The sequence below is a fragment of the Ambystoma mexicanum genome, chromosome 14 (genome assembly GCF_040938575.1).
Source record: "Ambystoma mexicanum isolate Mex_15411 chromosome 14, UKY_AmexF1_1, whole genome shotgun sequence".
NCBI lineage: Eukaryota > Metazoa > Chordata > Amphibia > Caudata > Ambystomatidae > Ambystoma > Ambystoma mexicanum.
In genome coordinates, this window is record NC_090940.1 from 399494113 (window position 1) to 399515045 (window position 20933).

Here is a 20933-nt window from a genome sequence, read left to right on the forward strand (position 1 = left end):
CCCCCATGTGGGGGGGTAAAGTTAATAAAAATGTATAGGGGTAAGGTGAGGGGACTGTGGGGGGTCCCCCCCACATATATATATGCAGACAAATGAAGACAAAAAAATGCTTGGACTTTTGGTAGTCAGACTTTTGCATTCGGTCATTTCACGCAGATTCTAGAAGCATTAGTACTCCCTGATTACGACTGGCTTAATGTTTTGGAGGGACGCTTTGGGAAGCGTATGTTCAAACTTCCCCAGTCGATCCCTATGGAAGTACTGAGACTAGAGTTGGGGATAACATAACTAAAGACTTTGGCCCTGAAACGACGAGGGGAGTTATTTTTAAAATCACAGCTTTTTCCCTCGAGCCCTGTTTTAGATATTTTGGTTGATTACCAGGAAAAAGAACCTTAAATTAGGGGGGCTAACTTTGGCTCAGTTAATACTGCCTCATTTGAAGCAATGAATTGGTTTACTGAGACCTGCTCTGGTGAGGAAAAGGTGGATTATTTTAAGTTGAAGATATCCTTCAGTAGAACAACTCTCCTGTGGGACTGGAATCTTAACTTTCTCCACCTAGAAAATGTAACTTCCCACTCAACGGTGGGGTAGCTTTCTTATTCATATTTATTCCTGCAAAAATATTTGTAGGAATGTCCGGATTCAAAAGTCAGAAGGCTAATATTGAAATTACGCACAAATCAACTCCAGGTCCTCTCAATTATTGGTCCCAGGTTGGGCCCATCTCCTAACATGAGATCTTGCAGGATTTGTAAACTTGCTCATGTACATGAGACCCCTAGACATGTTTTGAGCAGATGTATAACATTGGTAGATGTTTATATGTCTCATCTGGAAAAATGTGTGTGTGATTATAATTAAATTAAGTCTACAACGTTTTGTTTTTTTTTGTTTGAATTCTGGCTTAACACATCTACAGATTGCTCTACATGAAATCTGGACTATAGCTCAAACATTTCTTATTTTAAAGTTGTCCTAAGTAGAATATTTTGTTGTTTTTCTATCATCTACTGTATTTTATTGGATTGAGGTCATGTTTACTGTTTGTTTTGTATTTGTTCATTTTTATATTTGTCTTAATTCAACGTGATGTGAAACGTTCCTTCTGAGCTAAACACATTAAATATAAAACAATTAAAATAATAATAATAACTTAGGGCTGAGACTTTGGAACTATGGTCCACCATGGGGAAAGTTGTTGGTAATATATTTCCCTTCTTGTGTATTTGTGCTTTCTTTAAATAAAAGCAAAGTAAAGTATATAACAGGATGCCTCCATGTCAGAATCAAGGAGCATGCATGCTGCACCAGATCCTTGATGGTGTCATGCTCTACTGTGCAATCTAGCACGGCGAGGCAGGCGGCAGCACTCAGGCAGGTGACACAGAAGCCCCTGCACTCAATTGAGGGCATGCCATTTAATGCCCTACTCTTATAGCCGGGGTGAGAACGGATCAGATTAAAAGAGATTCTTAAGTGAGCCATCTTGTCAGTACTGTATTGGCCAGCTTTATTCATCGAGTAAATATCACCCTTGACTTAATTACATACAATGCACAGTGCCAGAGCCACATTAAGGGTCTTTTTGTTTCATACTCTACCTGTCACCTCACCATTAAGCGCATCGGCCTGTTCAGGTGCACCTGGTTCATTGCACCGTTCCTTCTTCGTAGATTCTGGGTTCTTTTGTGAAGGACTTTGATTCTTCTTGTTTTTAATTAGGATTTTTCCCAAGAGTTCCTGAGGACTTGGGAGGGGAACACCAGGCTCCAACTGTAAAAAGCATATTTCTGGAATCAAATTGGATGTCATAATTCACGGGACACTTGAATCTCCTTAAAAACAGTTTCAGGTCATTTTATTTTTTATCAGTGGATTGTAACGTCGCACTTTGCTTGCATTGAGGAAATCATTTGACTAGTCACCTGCAATATTTTATTACAGCTGCCTAATGACATTACACCCCCCTGACTGCTTCCACAGATGGCACCTGTCAATCATTTCACTGATGTATTGCGAGAGAAGATATGTGGCTGTTCAGAGCTGTTTGTAAAACAGGAGAATGTCTTTAAAACATTGACTAAAATAAAAAAATAAAAAGCAAGTGAGAAACATGAAAGAACCAGGTTATTCTGTAACAAGACCAGAGTTAGAAAAGTGAGACAAAACAGAGGGAATGTAATAATTAAGCAATAGAACCCGAGCGTCGGGGGCATTACCGTCCCAGGTAATGCCCCGGGGCCCATAGGTAAGGACCCGAGCGAAGCGAGGGCCTTACGGAAGGCCCCGGGGCATTACCTGGGACAGTAATGCCCCCGACGCTCGGGTTCTATTGCTATTAGCACCCCGGCCCGCAATAATTGCGTGACTGGGGCACTAAAAGCTTTTTTTTTTGCAGCGTTTCGGCGCTGCAGCGTTTCGGGAGAAAAAAAAAGAAAAAGAAAATGGCCGCCGCCATGGAAAGGGAAAACGGAGTCCGTTTTCCGTTTCCATGGCAGCCATCGGGAGCGGACGCGCTGGGAACACAAGTGTTCCCAGCGCGTCCGCTCCCGAAAAAGGATAAAAAAGAAGGTAAGTGGGGTTGGGAGGGCGGGAGTGGGACGAGAAAAAAAAAAAAAGTACCTGCGTCCCCAGCGGGGGACGAGGGAAGCCTCCAGCTGTGTGGAGGTGCGGAGCAGGGATGGCCCCGCTCCGAGTCTCCACACGGCTGGAGGCTTCCCTCGTCCCCCGCCGGGGACGTAGGACCAAGAAGGTAAGTTGGGGGGGCAGGTGGGAGCTAGGGAAGGGATTAAAAAAAAAAAAGACTTACCGAGTCCCCGGCGGGGGGCGAAGGCAGCCTCTCAGCCGCGGGGAGGCTCGGAGCGGGGATGGCCCCGCTTTGAGCCTCCTCATTGGCTGAGGGGCTGCCACGCCCCCTGCCGGGGACAAAGGCTGTGGAATCCCAAAGGAGGGATTCCCGGCCGGGTAGGGACCTGGCGAGAGCCAATCAGAATGCTTGTTGCATTCTGCTTCGCTCTCGCCGGGTTACTAATATGGAACAGTAAATGACTAAAGAAAGCTGCAGAAGTACAAGGAAAGGAGGGAATATAAAACTCAAAAAAAAAAAATCAAAACGGTTATACTCCAGGAAAAAGAGCATCAGAAAAATAACCAAAGGAGAGAAAGCTGTATAAAATTAAAAAGGTGGGGAAAAGAAAACTACACACTGCCTCTGCGTGCTGACACTCATGTATTAATATGAATTGCACAGAAGTTTAAGAAGCATTTTAGGGGGCTTCGAAAAATCATAAAATCATGACTAAGATAGTGGAGGAATAGTTTTCTTTGAATCAATTTGCTAAAAACAAATCTGGTTGTCCGTTATTCCTCACACTGCTTCTAGTAAATACAACAGTGGCTTAGTGGTGTAAAGCTACTGTCTGGAGCCTGATGGGTACATTACAGGGGTATTGAATGCATACATGCCGTGTACACTTTTGTTGCATGCATACCCATTGTGAAGCCCACAGTGGATCAGGAAACAGAAGATGGCACTTTCTTACTACAACTTCCTACCCCAAACTAACCAGAACAACCCTAAACTATACCAGTAGCATGTCTATTATCCACTACTTACCGGATATTTTTCAAGAGTTTCTGTCAACAGCATATCTCCAAATATTGTTCTGCAGTAGTCTGCCATCTTTGCCTGCTGCTTAGCCCTAAGAAGAAATAGTAGATAGAAAAATACTATATCAGGATCAAAATGGAAACATACTATACACCTGGGTGCTGAGCAGACCACACAATCTATTTTATTTATTTTATTTTTACATTTGTAGAAGCACACAAAGCCCAAGGGCATCTAGGAACTGGTTACAGAGACTGCAGTGCATGGTGGGAGATAAAGAAAATAAGAGAGCAGTTAGTTGAAGAACAAGTCTTAAGCTGTTTCCTAAAGGCGTGGTGGGAGAGTTCTGATCCTAGTGGGAGTGGCGTTGAGTTCCAGAGAGTGGCGGCAGGCACTGGGAAGCTTGATCTTCCGGCTCTGTTGCGCTTGAACCTAGGCACGGTGAGGCAATGGCTGTGGGTAGTGCACAGAGGTCTGGAGGAACTGTGCCTGTTGATTCTCTGTGAAAGGTAGGATGGGGCTCTGTTCCCATGGCAGCGGTGGGTGATGGAGAGGACTTTCAATTTGATCCTTTCTCTAATGGGGAGCCAATGGACTTTGCTTCTTGCATCTGAGATGTGGTCATGCTTTCCAAAGTTGAGGGCAGTGCTAGTGCATTGTTTTGTATGATTTGGAGCTTGTTAAGGTTGCTATCAGGGGGGCGTGGCTAACCACCATGTAGAGCGGACGTGTCTCCTGAGAGCTCCGCGCTGATGTGCCATGATAAACTGTCTTTAAGTGACTTTAAAGTGCTCCGGAACCCTACAAGTTGCACCATCCGCCACAGAACCACCTCGGCAACTTTTGCACCGTCTCCCAAGCGAAGCAGTGACGGCTAACACCTTTATCCGGTGAGCGAAGAGGGTCCCTGAGCGGATTCAAAATGGCGGCTCCCGCGCCCTGATCCCTTGAAAGGCCGGAGCGCACTAACATCGCTGGCGAAACTGCCCACCGGCGGGAGGAGAGGATCCTGAGTTGCCCACTTGCGCTGGACCCGGAAGAGGGGGCCGAACAGCTACACTCATCGATGGAGAGGACCAATCCGGACGCCCTGATCAGACCGCGCCTTGCCCACGGCACGCGACTGGGCTTGGGTGTGCCCTGGACACTTCAGGGGGCCCCTGGCGTGAGCGGTGGCCGACCGGTACCGCAGAGGTAAGCGGGGGTGGCGGAGGACCACCCCGGACACCTACATCGGAGGCAGGGTGAGGGGGGCCTATTCTACCCCCTGCACCTGAACTTGGGCTGTCCTCCTCGAGGCGTTGTGACCCCCGCCGTCTTCCTCCCCCCGCCAGCTGATCCTTGACCGGGGGGAGGTGTGAGCAAAAACACCTGACCCCCGCCTGCAGACTGACTCTCCGGCGGACCGCGAGGCCCACTCCTAGGGCCCCCATCACTTCACAGCCGACGGCGGAGGGGGCTGACCGCACCCGCCTGATCCGAGATTTCTTTTTGTTTCCCGAAATTGGCCTGCTACCCCGCTGCTTCTTAACATCGCCCTGCGACGGGAACGAGACCTAGCGGCCTCTCGATTGCATCCCTGCCATTTTCGGTGCAGGAAGGCCCTGTGTTGACGACATGTCCAGCAGGAACAGCAGGCCCAAGCAGCAGCGCCAGACCACGGTGGACACCTTAGCAGCCTATGAATCCCTGAATCCTGAGGGCACAAACAAAGCGGCCCCGGACGCTCAATCTAACCCCACGGCGCCCGCGGCTTCAGACCCTAGCAACATCCAGATACTCGAAGCCATCAAGCTTTTCCAGGCAACAATGGAAAACAAAATAGATGCCGTTGCCACAGACCTGGGCCTCCTACGCCAAGATGTCCACTCCCTGACTGGCAGGACTGAGGCGCTTGAAACACAAGTCTGGGAAAACACTGAATCCAAAACTCACCTTCTTCGAGACGTCGACGAGCTTCAGCAAAGGGTCAAAAACTTGGAGGACAGAGCTGAGGAGACAGAAGGAAGGGCTCGCTGGAACAATTTACGCCTTCTCGGTTTGCCAGAGGGTTCCGAAGGCTCCGACCCCACTAACTTCATAGAGAACCTCCTGCTACAAGAGGTAGGAGCTGGCAAACTCTCCCAGGGCTTTACCATCGAGAGGGCCCACAGATCCCTGGCCAAGAAACCACCGCCAGGGGCCCCACCCAGGCCGGTGATAGCGAGAGTTCTCAACTACAGTGACCGTGAGGTCATTCTGGCCTTTTCCCGAGCTGGCGGCCAAATCCAACGGGACTCTGCAAAAATCGCCACATACCCTGATTATACCTTTCAGGTTCAAATGAACAGAGTGCAGTTCATACACACCAAGGCCAGATTGAAAGCCGCCGGGCTGCGTTATATGCTCCTGTATCCTTCCAGACTTAAAGTACTGGATAACAGCAAGGCGCACTTATTCGACACCCCGGCCCAGGCCAGGGACTGGATGGACGGATTACAGATCCCTGATATTGAGGAAAGGAAACGGAGACCGAGATAACGATCCTCCTGTCATTCAGGGGGGAACTATATTTGCTTGAACCGTTACACAGCTGAATGGATCCCCCCGCGGAGACCCGGAGTCCTTGTTCACTCCACCCCCTGATTGTTTTCCCTCTTTTTTGGGTACATATACCTGCCCGTAGGGCACCTGGAGACCGATGCACAGTCCAACGGAGCAGAAACGGGACAGTCATAACGAGGGCAACCTCGCTGGGCCAGTTCTATGTTTGGAGTTTTTTTCACAGTTAAGTAGGGAGGGTGGGAATACGGGAGTTTTTGTACACGTTTTTGCACGAGTTGGGGACATGCACTGGGACACATCAAAACCACGGGAACAATTCACATGCAACGCAGCACCTCCTAGATCCCGAGCTCCACCCGCTACACAGAATAAACCACACCACCCCTATGGCTGACACAATAAGGGTTGTTACCTGGAACGTCAGGGGCCTGAACAGCTTTGTTAAACAACGACGGGTCCATACTTACCTGAAAAGATGCAGGGTCGAAATCACCATGCTGCAGGAAACTCACTTAATACCCAAGAAACTGGAAGCCCTGGCAAAAACTTGGCGGGGTACCCTAATAGGTTCGACTTACTCCTCCTACGCCAGGGGGGTTCTGATTTGGATTGCCCCCACTGTTCCTTTCCAACTCACTAGCACTAAAACAGACAACGAGGGTAGGATGGTGGTGGTGGGCGGCTCCACAGAGGGCAAAGAGGTTTGCTTGGTCAGTACTTACGCACCCAACCATGACGCGACTGCCTTCTTCCATTCCCTTCATGCGTGACTCAGCCCATATGCGGACAGAATTATGATATGGGGGGTGACCACAACTGCACCCTTGATCCTCTACTTGACAGATCTGATAATAAACATGACCGACCCTCCCCCCAGCCAAAATACTTTCCAAACTAATCCAACAGTTGCAACTCAGTGATCTATGGAGGGTCCAGCACCCTGAGCAGCGGGGGTACTCCTTCTACTCCCCACCCCACGCCGTACACACCAGGCTGGATTACATCTTTCTCAGCCTAACGCAACAGTCCATATTTGTTGATGCGCGCTACCTGCCTAGGGTGCTGTCGGATCACTCTCCCCTTCTGGTAACCTGGGAGGTGTTTACGCCCTCGCCCCCCATACCCACATGGAAGCTGAGGTCCAAGGCCCTACTTGACTCTGCATTCAAGGAACGCATTAAAGATAGCACTGAAGAATATTGGCAAAATAATCTGCATAGCGTTAGACACTTGAGCACAACTTGGGAAGCATATAAGGTGGTCATGAGGGGCGAGATGATTGCAGCGGTGGGGGGAGCCCAGAGATCTCTTACATCCTCGCTTGAGCGTGCAGAAAGGGACCCAAGTACACTCGAAGGTAAGGCTGACCCATCCCCTGACCACTTAAAAAAAGTGGCCGAACTTAGACAAACCTGCCTAACTCATTGGCAATCCCTTGGTAAACTGAGGCGTAAACTGAGTTATGCCAAACACACAGAAATAATCCATGCCCTGGGAGACAAGCCTGGGAAACTGTTAGTGTAGCTCTATAAAAGGGAGACCCCCAGGCCACCCATCTGCCATATACTCACCCCCGACGGCACGGCCGTACATACCCAACAAGAAATCAATTCGGTCTTTACTGACTTCTATCGTAACCTGTACTCCGAAGCCCTGCCCCCCTCTGATACCAGGATCGAGGACGCCCTTGATGCCATCGACCTACCTAAACTAGACTTGCAATTGGCTGAGACCCTTGATGAGCCTGTCACCCCCGATGAGGTCAAGGTGGTAATCAGATCGCTACCAGCTGGGAAGACCCCGGGTTCGGATGGGCTCCCGGGGGAATTCTACAAGACCTATGAGGAAACTCTTGCTCCAATATTGGCCCAGGTCTTTAATGAGGCCTTTGAGCATGGCATCCTCCCGGACTCCATGAACGAGGCTGTTATTATACCCTTGCTTAAACCGGGGAGGGACGGGGCAGATTGTGGTTCTTACAGGCCCCTCTCTATGCTTAATGTTGACTGTAAGATCCTCACCGCCCTGCTGGCGAATAGACTGCGCAGAGTTATCCCTCTGCTGATCCATCAGGACCAAACGGGATACGTCCCAGGGCGCTCCATCACTGAGAACCTGCGCAGGCTGCATCACGTTATCTATAGCACTGAGGGAAGGCCGCAGAAACTTGCAGTGGCATCACTTGATGCCACCAAAGCCTTTGATTCGGTGAGGTGGGACTGGCTGTATGCCACTATGGCCAGAATGGGGATAGGCCCTGTGTTCCTTAAGTGGACCCGGCTGGTTTACGCCAGCCCCACTGCGAGGGTACGTACCAACAAAACCTATTCCGCTAATTGGTCCCTACACAGAGGCACCCGCCAGGGGTGCCCTCTGTCCCCCATGTTATACATCCTCGCCGCTGAACCAGTGGTGGCCTACCTGAGACAGGAATATGGAGAGGGTGGCATTAAGATAGATGGGGTGACCCACCACATCTCTATGTACGCTGACAACACCCTACTGTACCTACGGGACCCTGAGCACATCCTTCCCTACATCTTGGAAACCCTGGACTGTTTCCACAAGCTCACCGGTATCCAGATCAATACGAGCAAGTCTTGCCTTTATCCCCTCACAGCTCTCTACACCGACGAATACAGGTCCCTCCCCACTCTGGACCTCGAATGGCAGACTACTTCCTTCAAATACTTGGGGATAACAATACACTGCAACCCAGCCACCGAACACATCCTTAATTCCATAAGGGCTCCCGCTTTCGATGGCCGGGAGGGCGGGACTCCTCAAAATGGTCGCCCTTCCCTGCCTATTACATAACTTCACTAACGTCCCCTTCAACATTCCCCCCCTCTTTTTTCAAAGATCTCAACAAACTCTGTAGGGGCTTTTTTGGCAGGGAGGCAAGCACAGGGTGACATTGGAGAATCTCCAAAGACCGTACGAGAGGGGTGGACTTAAGATCCCCAACTTTGAGCTGTACTTCCTCGCCAGCCAGCTGAGACATGTCACGCAGTGGATGGCAGACGAAAGCACGACAGACACCCTTCTCCTTCAGCCGGCCCTCCGCCGGTTGTTACTCAGAGACATACTGTGGGCCGGGGAGGGTGCTACGAGTCACTGCCCTTACCTCGCCAAGCTCGGGATCAGGCTTTGAAAAAGGGCCTGCAAACTGGTCGGGTCGGATGACCCGTTTTCACCACAGATCCCTATCGCTGCACTCATGGTCACTCACTCTTGGGGGCATGTCGAAACACGTACACAATGGGAGCCCCTTAGGGTGGCCACACTGGGGGACTTGATCCAAGAACAGGAAATACTAACTTTTTCAGACCTCTGTGAGACCACGGGCCTCCCGGCTGGACAGTTCCTGTTGCATAGGGTGGTTGTACAGGCCTTGTGCAGTAGATGGCCAGTCGCAGCTGACCTGACCGAGGAGAACGAATGCATTGAAATGATATTGAACTCCGCTGAGGGGGGCCACGAAACCTCACAAATCTACGAAGCCCTGTTATGGGGTACGACCAGGAGAGACCTCAAATGTAGGAGTAGGTGGGAAACTGAACTGGGCCTCGTTTTTGAAGACAAAGATTGGGGTGACATAACCCACTATCATAAGAAGGTCTCCAGGAACACCCGCTTACAGCTCATTGAACTGTATATCACCAATAGAGCGTATCTCACGCCGGAAGCCATATCGAGATTCACGGGAGCTGGAACCCAGTCATGCCCCAAATGCAATGAACCCAGGGCGGGAATTACTCATATGTTCTGGGGCTGCCCAGTAATCAGGGAGTTCTGGTCACAAGTGAAGGACAGAGTGGCTGGCGCAGACATCATAGTTGAGGTGGACGAGCCTACGGCCTGCATTCTTGGCAAATACAGGCGAAACAGGAAGAACAAACCCCTATCCAAGCTCACTGACCTTATTTACATCACAGCCAAAAGACGTATTGCCATGGGGTGGAAAAGCCCCAGAGGTCCACATATGCCCCTATGGTGGGGTGACCTCACAAAGTGGATCATAGCTGAAACAGCGGCATGGGAAACGGCTATTCATGTGCAAAGACTGGATTCCAGTGAGGAACTACACCGCTGGGTGGCCCTGACGGTGCCCTTGCTCCACCCTGATGCTGATGATACGGAGCAGAGTGGAGGGAGGTGCCCGGATACGGGCACGAACTAGAGAGGAACAGTGAACTAACCGTGGTCTTGGGGGGGAGAGGGAGTGAGAGGGCGGGGTGGGGTTTTGGGTTGTTTTCTTGATATGCTTAACCATTCGCCAATGATGCTTTTTTGTATTTGTTGTTTATTTCTTGTTATGAAACCAATAAAAATATTTTTTTTAAAATAAAAAAAGGTTGTTGTCAGAAGTGCTGCATACGTCCAATCGATCAAGGGAAAGAAGTATGCATATAAGGTATTGCTCACATATGAAGACATTCTTGATAAGATCTAGGCTTTCTATTTGCTGCTCTTTACCTCTTCATTCGAGTAGATTGTGGGTGATTCTAAGAGCTAAAGATCTACTAGTTTTCCTTTTCCTAAGTAGAAAGAGATTCCCATGAAAGTCGAATCTCCCATGGAGGTCAACACTTGCACTGGGCAAAACACCTGCCCCTGGAAGATGTTCATCCGTGTATCATTGGGTTGATGCTGTGCAGCAAGGCCAACAAATTTGCAGAAGGGCACCATGCAAGACCACCTTACATTCCAAACACATTACTTAACAACAATACCCCTTCCATGGCAACCTTCTTTCAAGACATTGAAGAATACGGATTGTGTCAAGGATAAAAGTGCTTATAATGGTTCTCATCGAAATGAATGGAAAGGTTCCCTAGAGTGGCAATTATCTGATAATTTCCCTTCAATTCCTTGATTATAAGATACTGGTATTGGGAAGTCTGGTGCAAAAGTATTGACTGTTCTAGAGTTGGTATGATTTGTTATGGGTCTTTGGGGCCAGATCATTTTATACTGCTCCTTCACCTCATGGAGCTCACTCAGAAACCAGACCACAGGAACAGCCTACCCACTGGATGCATCACTAAGAATGCTTGCTTCATTAAGAGCAGACGGGACCATAAATGTGCAAATGAACCTGTTTTCTCTATTACGAAGCAGCACCTATATTTTGAGCACATGGATCCAGAAACCAAAAGTTTTCAAGAGCACACACTTCAGCCTATGCCCTTTGACGCATCAGTTACAAACAACAAACCTAAACATTGCCAATAGCAAAAGGAAACACCCCAAAAATTTAACCATATCTAATTTAGATGTGGCTACATAGCTTTGTTTATGGAAGAGGAGGATAAGAAAAATGAAACTTGTTCTAGTTCATTTGTACTTGTATTTGTAGGGCGCCTAAACCATGCAGAATTAACAGCATCTGGGCGCAGTTGTTAATAACAACTAGTAAGATGAGTAAAAGCATTTAACATAGGAGGAATGAAGGACATCAGTTCAAATGGTAAGTCTTTAGAGCTTTGTGGAAAGGCAGACGAGCATCAGTTGAGTGTAAATGAATCGGAAGTCAGTTCCAAAGACGAGGACCCAGATCAGAAAGACACCTGTCTCCCCGCGACACACTGCGGGATCTTGGAACAACCAGTAGATATTGGTTGGGACCTAGTTACCGTGCAAGCAAGGCAAAATACCAGGGGTTTGGGGGTGTCCAACTTGAGCTTTATTCAATAGTTGTTGAACAGTTTTAGTATGGAATTTAGTTATTAAAGCAAAACACAATGACAAAAACTCATACAGTGAATACCAATAAATATTTAGATGTGTACAGGTCAAAATGTACTCGACACAGCCGACTGTTAACGTGGCACCCATTATATCACAGCAACTTACAATGTTAACACAATATTTGAGCACACCCAATAAAACCTGTCCATGGTCAAATACATTAAAATTCTAAAATCTGTTGTACCATGCCTCAGAATCCCAAAACTCCTTTATGCATGGATAGGACACATATCCTTCTTGACTCTCATGAGCCAAGATTTAAAAATGCAAGCCATAACATTTGCCGGCTTCGCACCATTGTTGTCACTACAGCAGAACCTAATGGCCTCTTTGGTCGTGTTGATGTTAAAACTGCACAATAATGGAGTGAAAAGCATTCTCTTTAGTAGGCTATACCGTGTTAGGATCAGGGCAAAACATGCAACAGGGATCTCTTTTTCCTATTGGCTCCCACGTTGCCATAAGTTCGGCCAGGGGCATCGACATAAAAAAATGAGTGCAACGTTTCTGCCTCTAGCAAGTATTTCTCTAGGCCGAGGCTACTTTTCGTTGATAAATAGCGCTGTAGGGTTACACATGTCAATGGCTTCTTCATAATATTGACAGAATACTCCTTATAGGGGTGCTTTATCAAACCCAGGGTTGCTTTACTAATATTACCGGGTCATCCCTCAGAGAAGCCATGTCCAGAGTTAAGCGTGTAATGCGGATATGTGCCAAGCATGGGAATGACACCGACCCTGGAGAGTTATGAACATCTGTAGGCAGTGGTCGAAGTGAGCGGGACCGGTCGGGAGCGGTGCTCCTATACTTTTTAAAATTACCTTGTACAGCTCCTATACTTTTATTTTAAAAAGAAACCGTTCCGGAATGGTTTTGTTTTAAAATAAAAGTGTAGGAAGAGGTTGCAGCTTGCACTTTCAGTGCACTGCACGGAACGTTCCCTTAAACAGCAGGCGCAAGTGTTTGGGGGGTGTATTGTGTGTGGGAGGGGTTGTGGCAATGGGGTTTGTTGGGACCAGGGGCAGGCCAGCAGGGAACATAGTTCCACTACTTCTTTTCGTACGCTTCGACCACTATCTATAGGATGCCAAACTAGGCATACTCCAGAGTTTGGACCAATATAAGAGGGGTTTGAAACTTGCCTCAAACCCTATACCTGTAAGGCCATGTTCCAATCTTAGTGCATCGCTCGGGGCACTCGCAGGAAGGGATAGCAGAGATTTGAACATTTTATTTTCTGCTATTCCTAATGGGTGTTAACACATCATTCCCGAAATCTCTGCCTCACATAAAGCAGCTGACATAGCTACTTCCCAGGGGACCATATCTTTTGGAGAATCTCGCAGCTAACCCCTTCACCTCTTTGTTTTGGCAGAATGGCAGCACTCTTTTCCACCGGGGCGTTCCAGCTTCCCTCTTCAGATACCCAGACCGAGAGATGGTCAAAGGAAGATTCTTCTTCTGATTTTTTCAGAGGATAGAGAAATGATAATATGACGCTGTTTCAACCTCATGTTACAGCACATACATTCAGGTTTTTTTGACATTAATACATACCCCTTCAGCTCACATTGCTGTTTAAAAACATCTAGCTGTGCATGAAGCCCAGATGGTGCTGTGGAGACTAAAATTGCATTGTCTGCAAATAAAAGCATGCCCATTTCCTTTTTTTCCAATTGATGGTGTGTCTGCGACCAGATTGTTTATATCTTCCGCAAGGGAATTTATATATAATAAAAATAAGAAGGGGACAAGCACACACTCCTGGCTAACCCCCTGCTCCACTGGGAAAGTTTGCGTATAGACTCCCGCAAGACCAAATGTAACATTTGCAGTATTCCCATCATAGAACCTATAACATGACAATGACAATGAGAAGCATGCCGGCCGTACTAGGCGGTGCGGTCTGACGTGCCAACTCAGAGTGTAGGGTCCTTTTCTCTAACCTTGCAGCAGCACTGCTGCCAGACCGGCTGCGAGGTGTATGGCGTTCTGCCTCCTGCTTTCTAGCTCTGCTTTGCACTGAGGGTGTTCCTTGGCGGCATTAACCGCATTGGCACAGGCTGTGCTGGTGTCCGAGATCTGGGCTGCATTTGGGAGGTGTGCCTGTTGTTTGCATCGAAGGAGCATTTGAAGCACTCCTGGGTGTCTCTGTGCGAAGAAGCACCTCCTCTGTGTTCTCGCCGTGAAACGCGCTGCATACACCGGTAAGCTTTTTCTGCGCTGTAAATTATTCTGAGATTATACACCATGGATAAAGTGGATACGGCTACAAATCTGACTGACGAATTAGGTAATGAAAGTGCCTCTGGCGCTGGCTCTTTGCCCTTCATCAATTAGTCTGATGCCTTTGGCAGGGTGGGACTCTCCTCACACACACACCGGATCTTTCACAGGAAAGGTGGTCGCCTCTCAGAAGTATTAGCACTTAGTGCTAAGAGGAGGCAAATGCTTCAGGCAGAAAGCCTTTTGCTCACTAATGTCCTGCGCAGTAATAAAACCTGCGCGAATGATGCTAATGATGTCTGCCCTTTTTCTTCCATCAACACATATTCCCCGGTAAAGGTGATGGATTGTTATGAGGCCCTTGGGGGTATAACTGGGGCACTAGCAGAGGTTAAGGAGCCTGATAAAGTAAAAGGCTACCTGCCTTTGGATGCCCAGATGGTGTCAATTATGCCAAATAATATAAGGGACGGGTCAGGTGAAGGATCCTTGGAAACTAAGGTCAGTGGGCTGGGAGCCTCCAAGACACTAGAAAAGTGGCTATTGATCAAACAACATATGCAGTGTGACCTTGCCGCTTGTTCTAACATTGAGGACTGCCAGGCTTGGGTGTCCTCCATTGGTCCCTTAATGTGTATCTCTTATCCGTCAAATGGGTTGAAGTCCGAACAAGCAGAATCAAAAAGATCTAAGTCTTCTCAAACCCCCCTTCCCCAGAGTGGGTTCCACCAGGGTTGTCAAACCGATCTTAGAGAAGCACCCCTTAAAGAACAGCGTGGCAGGCCAAGATCGCTCACCCGGGTCAGGACCTAGGGGGTGTAGTCTCAGTGAAGAACAATTCGACTTCAGCTAAGTCTGCTTCTGCGCCCCTTTTGTCCAAGGATATTCGCAAAAGAAAATCAACTATGCCTAAAATGATGGACCCCAGTGTGAGGAACTCTGTTTTGGACCCAAGAAATATCATCATCACAAATGTAGACAAGCCGAGGGAATTTGAATCCAAGGAGGCTCTTAAGAATAAGATCCTGTTGTGGCTCAATCACAAAGTGGGCTCCAACTATGTTAGAACCCAAGACCTGAAAGTCCTCTGAAGAATACAGCTAAACAACTGGTTCTCTACGGATAAGACCGATTGTGTTATTGTGGGTTGTGGTTTTAGTAGTCTACCTGCGTTTTTGAATAGAAGTACAAACCTGCATACACATGTGTCCCCCATGTAGATGTTTGTATGTCGGCGGCTTAAGCCTCAGGGTCAGTGGAGCGCAGTATAAATAAATAAATAAAATAAACAGCTGCTATCAGAGGAGGAGGAACAACCAGGTTTAACATTTCCTTCCACAATATCAGAGGGACACTATCGAAGGCTGTCTTCAGATCAATAAAAATAAAATATAATGGCTGGGCTCATAAAATCACACATTTTTGTATTAATATAAACAATATAACAACTTGGTGAACTGTTGATAACCCCTTTCTAAAACTGGCCTTTACATCTACTAAAATATTAGACTTGGTTGCCCACTCCAACTATCCAACTTGAGCTTTATTCAACTAATCGGATTAAACAATAAAAGAGGACTTGGGAGTAATGACATTGTCCTCGTCTTTGAACAACAGCATGTCTGTGAGGAATTCGACCATCCGCACAGTGGGTGTGCGCTCGCATATTTAAAGAAAAAAGTGAAATGAAATTGAACGATGGTAGATCAACCTAGGGAAAATGTGTGGGGCTAATCTGCACACATTTTCCTATGCTTACCGCACGACATATGCATATAGCTGTGCACTCTGGGTGGATACAGCCTGCAGGCACAGTCACTACCTGTCATATTTAGTTGGCATCTGACAGGTGGAGTACACAATACATCTCCAGAAGGGGGAGGGCCAAACCTAATTAACTAACAAAGGCTCCATGGATCCACTCTATCATTTTGTTGAACCCTGAAGCTGGTTGCAGCATTCACATACTGATCAGAGTTTAATTCAAACAGGCCCACATGGGGCCTAGCTGTAGAGGCTAACAAAGGAGACAAGGCACCCCAACACCCTTTCATACGCATTGTGTCAACCTCAAGCCGGGTCCCACCGTCAGTATCGAATGACAGTGAAATGTCATGTCTGGGACTGCATGGATAATAGTGTCCTCCCTAGGACCACGCTCCACTATCAAACCAATGGACAAGTGCCTTGGCTGTGAGGGATCCATGTCAAAATGCATAGTCTAAGGCTGCGTTAAGGGGTTTCACTATTGCCGCTGAAGGAAAGAAGTGCATGGTCATGGCCCACGGTGGATTGTAAGGGGTTTAGTATGTTTGCTAGGAAAGTGATGCATCTGACATCTTAAATCTGCCTTGGTTATGGTTTTAGTCAATTCTGCAGTGGACCTGCCAATAGTGGAGATCTAACATGATGGCAAATATTTACCATTACCAGTGATAAATGTCCATGTCTCCTGGTAAGTAGTGACTGAGTAGTTCTTAGGGCTCTCCGGGGGTCTTCTGACCATGACTAAATTATATCTATAGCTTTTTTCTTCCTTGCACTCCTGTCAATCACTGACTGAGCTGGGGTGTTTACAGGGGTTTCACTTACCAGCCGCAGAGCCTGCAAAGTCTAAGGTGCAAACTGGGATGGAAGTCGGGCCTTTGGACTCTGGAAACAACAGGCTTAGATAGTAATATTAAGAACAATTATCAAAATATGGTGAATTATTTGGCACCCCATACCAGATTCTTTCAGTTTTTAAACACTGTAACAATCAGTGTCAACATGATTACACACTTGTAGTATTCAATTCATCAACCTCGGGAGTATGAAGGGCCGAGTCACCCAACTGAACTCTGTCATGCAGCATTAGCTTGTTCTGAAGGCGAGTGCATTGCTCTTCATCTATCTGCCCATTTAGTTGGTATTTATATGTGTAGCGTCATGTAGAAAGCTGACAGTGGGAAACATTTCCTTGATTTGCTTCCTTTCTAATTCCTTGCCAAGAAACTGCATAGACAATTGAATCAGAATACAGGAAAGCAGAGGGAAAATGATGAGAGACGCCATAGCTCTGCCTTTGGACTAGTCAGTGGGAGACTGTAGAGGATTATCAATTTCACACCTCAGAAGACCCCTTATGACTGTCATATCTGGATACCTCCTGAAGCACCCACCTGGACCCAGCTTCTTTGTTATGTTATGTTATGGGTGGGTTTTGCTGAGTGCAGCAATTACCCAAAAGGGTGTTCAGCACTGTCCAATGTTGAATAAAAGGCACAGGAGAACACAGATGTACTAGAAGCCCACAGCGGCAATGATTATACATTAAAGAGACAGGTAAGAGGGTTGATTCCTTCTGTAAATCAGCAGGAACCCTCCAGACCACAGATGGAAACAAGTGATGGAGAAACAAGAAACAAATGTAATACAACAACCTTACCTTCACCCACTCCATCAAGCTACCGACCTGCTATAAAATGATAACCAGCAACCTCGCTCACTACAGCCTTCATCACAAAATATTCTAGAACAGTCCCCACCACGCCACAGGGACTCCAGGATGATTACTCCAATGCCAGAATCTGCTTGGCCTATTCGAACCTCAAACCATTACCCTCACCCACAAGACTCTGGAGGCTAACTGAAACAACAACACACCTACCACAAAATCCACTTCTACACTGCCAATACCCACCATAAAATGGTGGGCACCAGATGCCCCTCTTGATCAATGCACAATCAATCATCAAACACTCTGATTAGATCTCCTCTCGGAGGACCAAATAGATCTACTATTCATCACAGAAAACTGGCTCAACCAGGATCAATTGACAGTCATCCACAAAAGCATTCAACCAGAATACATGATCACATGCACTAAAGTTCCCAATAAGAGAGGCAGCGGGATATCACTTCTATACCGAAACACAATCAAAGTCCCAAAGCACTCTGTCGACAACATCCCAGATTGGGGTTCACTTGGACTTACCTGCTGGGTCTCTCACACCTCTTTGTTTAGCTTCTTCCTCATATGCAGACCTTCTTCCTATAGTCCAACCTTTTCTGTTGAGTCTGGGTACGCAGCCACCAATCTATCTGTGGATCATCAACACCTTCCAATATTCCGCGATTTTAACGCCTGACTCCAGAAAGAAGGCAATTCCATCATGAAATACTCACAGCTAACCTCAACATTCTATACCTCAAACAACCCGGTTAAGGGTGCTACTGCCATAGCCAGCCATACGCTAGATGGCATTTCTGTAAAGAAAACAGAATTGTGGTCTGCTCCTCAGTCTATCTTCCATGTGGAGACCAGTTTTCCATAACATTCACAACTTTCACAGAGGCCCTAGCCTCCACTGACCTTATCCAGCCCTTGGAAACAAGTATTGATCAGCACGCTTTTAGGAATGCTGGAATCAAATAAACCAAACATCACATTGGACCCAAAAATGAATACTCCGCATTGGGCAACTTCACAACCTTCATCACTGGATTAGGTGGGCTTTAGAAAGTATTGCTGCAAAGAAACCTTTCCAAAACTCCCAAAAGAAGAACTGTGCAAAATTGTATTCTCCGAAAATATACCGCATGAAGTAAAGAAAGACTGGAGAAAACATGGAGGAAATACAACTTGCCACCAGACAGATTTGCATATCGTCAACAGCTTTGTTTCTACAGGGCAGAAATCATCAAAGACAAGAAAGTGCGGGACATCGTTGAAACAAAGAACATTCTTCACGAAGCACGGCATTGTTTTAGACCAAGGAGGCCATAGTATTAAGACTATGCTCAATTTGGAACAGACTAAAGAACAATGCCAGTGATCATACTGAGAGTGCACTCATCCTTGTGGACCTATCAGCAGCCTTTGACAACATTAGCCTCAGGATTCGTCTAAAGAGAAAAGAGACATTGGATTAAAAGGACCAGCTCAACACTGGATCACCTCTGTCCTCAATAACAGAACAGAAACCACCATTATGACGCCTTACAGATTGCAGCCACTCCATTTGGCTTACGCACAGTGGTAGAAGTGTACGAAAAGAAGTAGTGGAACTATGTTCCCTGCTGACCTGCACCCGCTCCCCCCAAACCCCATCGCCACGCCCTCTCCCACACACAATACAAACCCCCAAACACTTGCACCTGCTGTTTAAGGGAACGTTCAGTGCAGTGCACTGAAAGTGTAGGCTGCAACTTCTTCTTACATTCCGGAACGGTTTCTTTTTAAAATAAAAGTATAGGAGCTGTAAAACGTAATTTAAAAAAGTAGAGGAGCACCGCTGCCGACCGCTCCCGCTCACTTCGACCATTGCTTACGCATTACCCCAAGCATCCAGACTGTCACCTCTCCTCTTCAACATTTACATAACACTCCAACTGCAACTCATCAGTCTCTCCGGCTTCACCCCCTATAACTGCCCAGATGACACACAGCCGACACACAGCCTACAAACTGGAAGAAAAAAACCTTCAATGAACTCACCAAACCTAAAAAGATGTCATGCGAACATGTATGCAAGAAGGATGGATACACCTCTAAAGCCCAACCGTACGAAAACCAAACTTGTGCTTTGCAGTGCAGCCCCATCAAATATTTGGACGGTTCCTTGACCAACAAGTTGGGCCCTTGCCCAGTACCCTCATCACTTAAACTAAGGAACCTTGGAACAATAATGGGCAGTTGTCTCACACTAGGACCACAAGTGAGAGCCATTATGAAACGTTTTATTTGTCCAAATCCACACTCTATGACGCATTTTACCGTACACACCCTTCACTCAATGTACCTTGGCCATTTTATAAATAGGTATTATGCCGATAGCCTCTATCTCAGGCTTCCAAAATACCTCTTGGAAAAGATGCAAAGAGCACAATAGTCGGCAGCAAGTTTACTCGTAGGGATGGAACGGTTTGAACATATTACCCCTGCACTTCACACGCTTCACTGGCACTCCATCAAGAAAAGAATACAATTTGATTAGAGGTGTATCCATCTTTCTTGCATACATGTTCGCATGACATCTTTTTAGGTTTGGTGAGTTCATTGAAGGTTTTTTTCTTCCAGTTTGTAGGCTGTGTGTCGGCTGTGTGTCATCTGGGCAGTTATAGGGGGTGAAGCCGGAGAGACTGATGAGTTGCAGTTGGAGTGTTATGTAAATGTTGAAGAGGAGAGGTGACAGTCTGGATGCTTGGGGTAATGCGTAAGCAGTGGTCGAAGTGAGCGGGAGCGGTCGGCAGCGGTGCTCCTCTACTTTTTTAAATTACGTTTTACAGCTCTTGTACTTTTATTTTAAAAAGAAACCGTTCCGGAATGGTTTCGTTTTAAAATAAAAGTTGCATTTCCCACCTGCTTATCATAGAAGAAGCCCAGCTTACGTCACATGCATTTTGCAGCACTGCACATCTTACACAACACTGAGGTGAATTAACAGTACTCCAGTCCTTCTTCCTGAATTCAAAAGGAAGAGTCGAATAGGGCCATCATCCTCCATATTGTGGAACTCCCTACCCAAACATCTTCGCTTGGAGTGGGATTTCGGGGCACAGCATGACCTATGTATTGGGCCCAGTCATGGGTATTCGTGGAGGATGTTTTAGAAATCCAGCCCTGGAAGGAACACACCATATTTGCGTTCTGTTTGTAGTATTTTTACAGTTCTCCAGCACGCTGTACATTTTAAATTCAATGAGAAAAAGGGCTTTGCTACAGTGCACTCCAGGAAGGGCTAGAATGTTGAATTCTTTGTGCCCATTATGTATGGTAAATATTTTATGCTCGGAAACAAACCGATGC

General features: G+C 47.0%; 1 protein-coding gene across 1 annotated transcript in view; it reads right to left on the minus strand.

Moving 5' to 3' along the window:
* Positions 1-20933, minus strand: part of PLCB2 (phospholipase C beta 2) — a 1211696-nt gene that overhangs the window by 461939 nt on the left and 728824 nt on the right. The window contains exons 13-14 of the mRNA XM_069637528.1: positions 3623-3707; positions 1608-1779 (exon numbers count right to left, since the gene is read on the minus strand). Of these exons, the coding sequence (XP_069493629.1) occupies positions 1608-1779; positions 3623-3707 (257 nt within the window). The remainder of the gene's footprint in view (positions 1-1607; positions 1780-3622; positions 3708-20933) is intronic.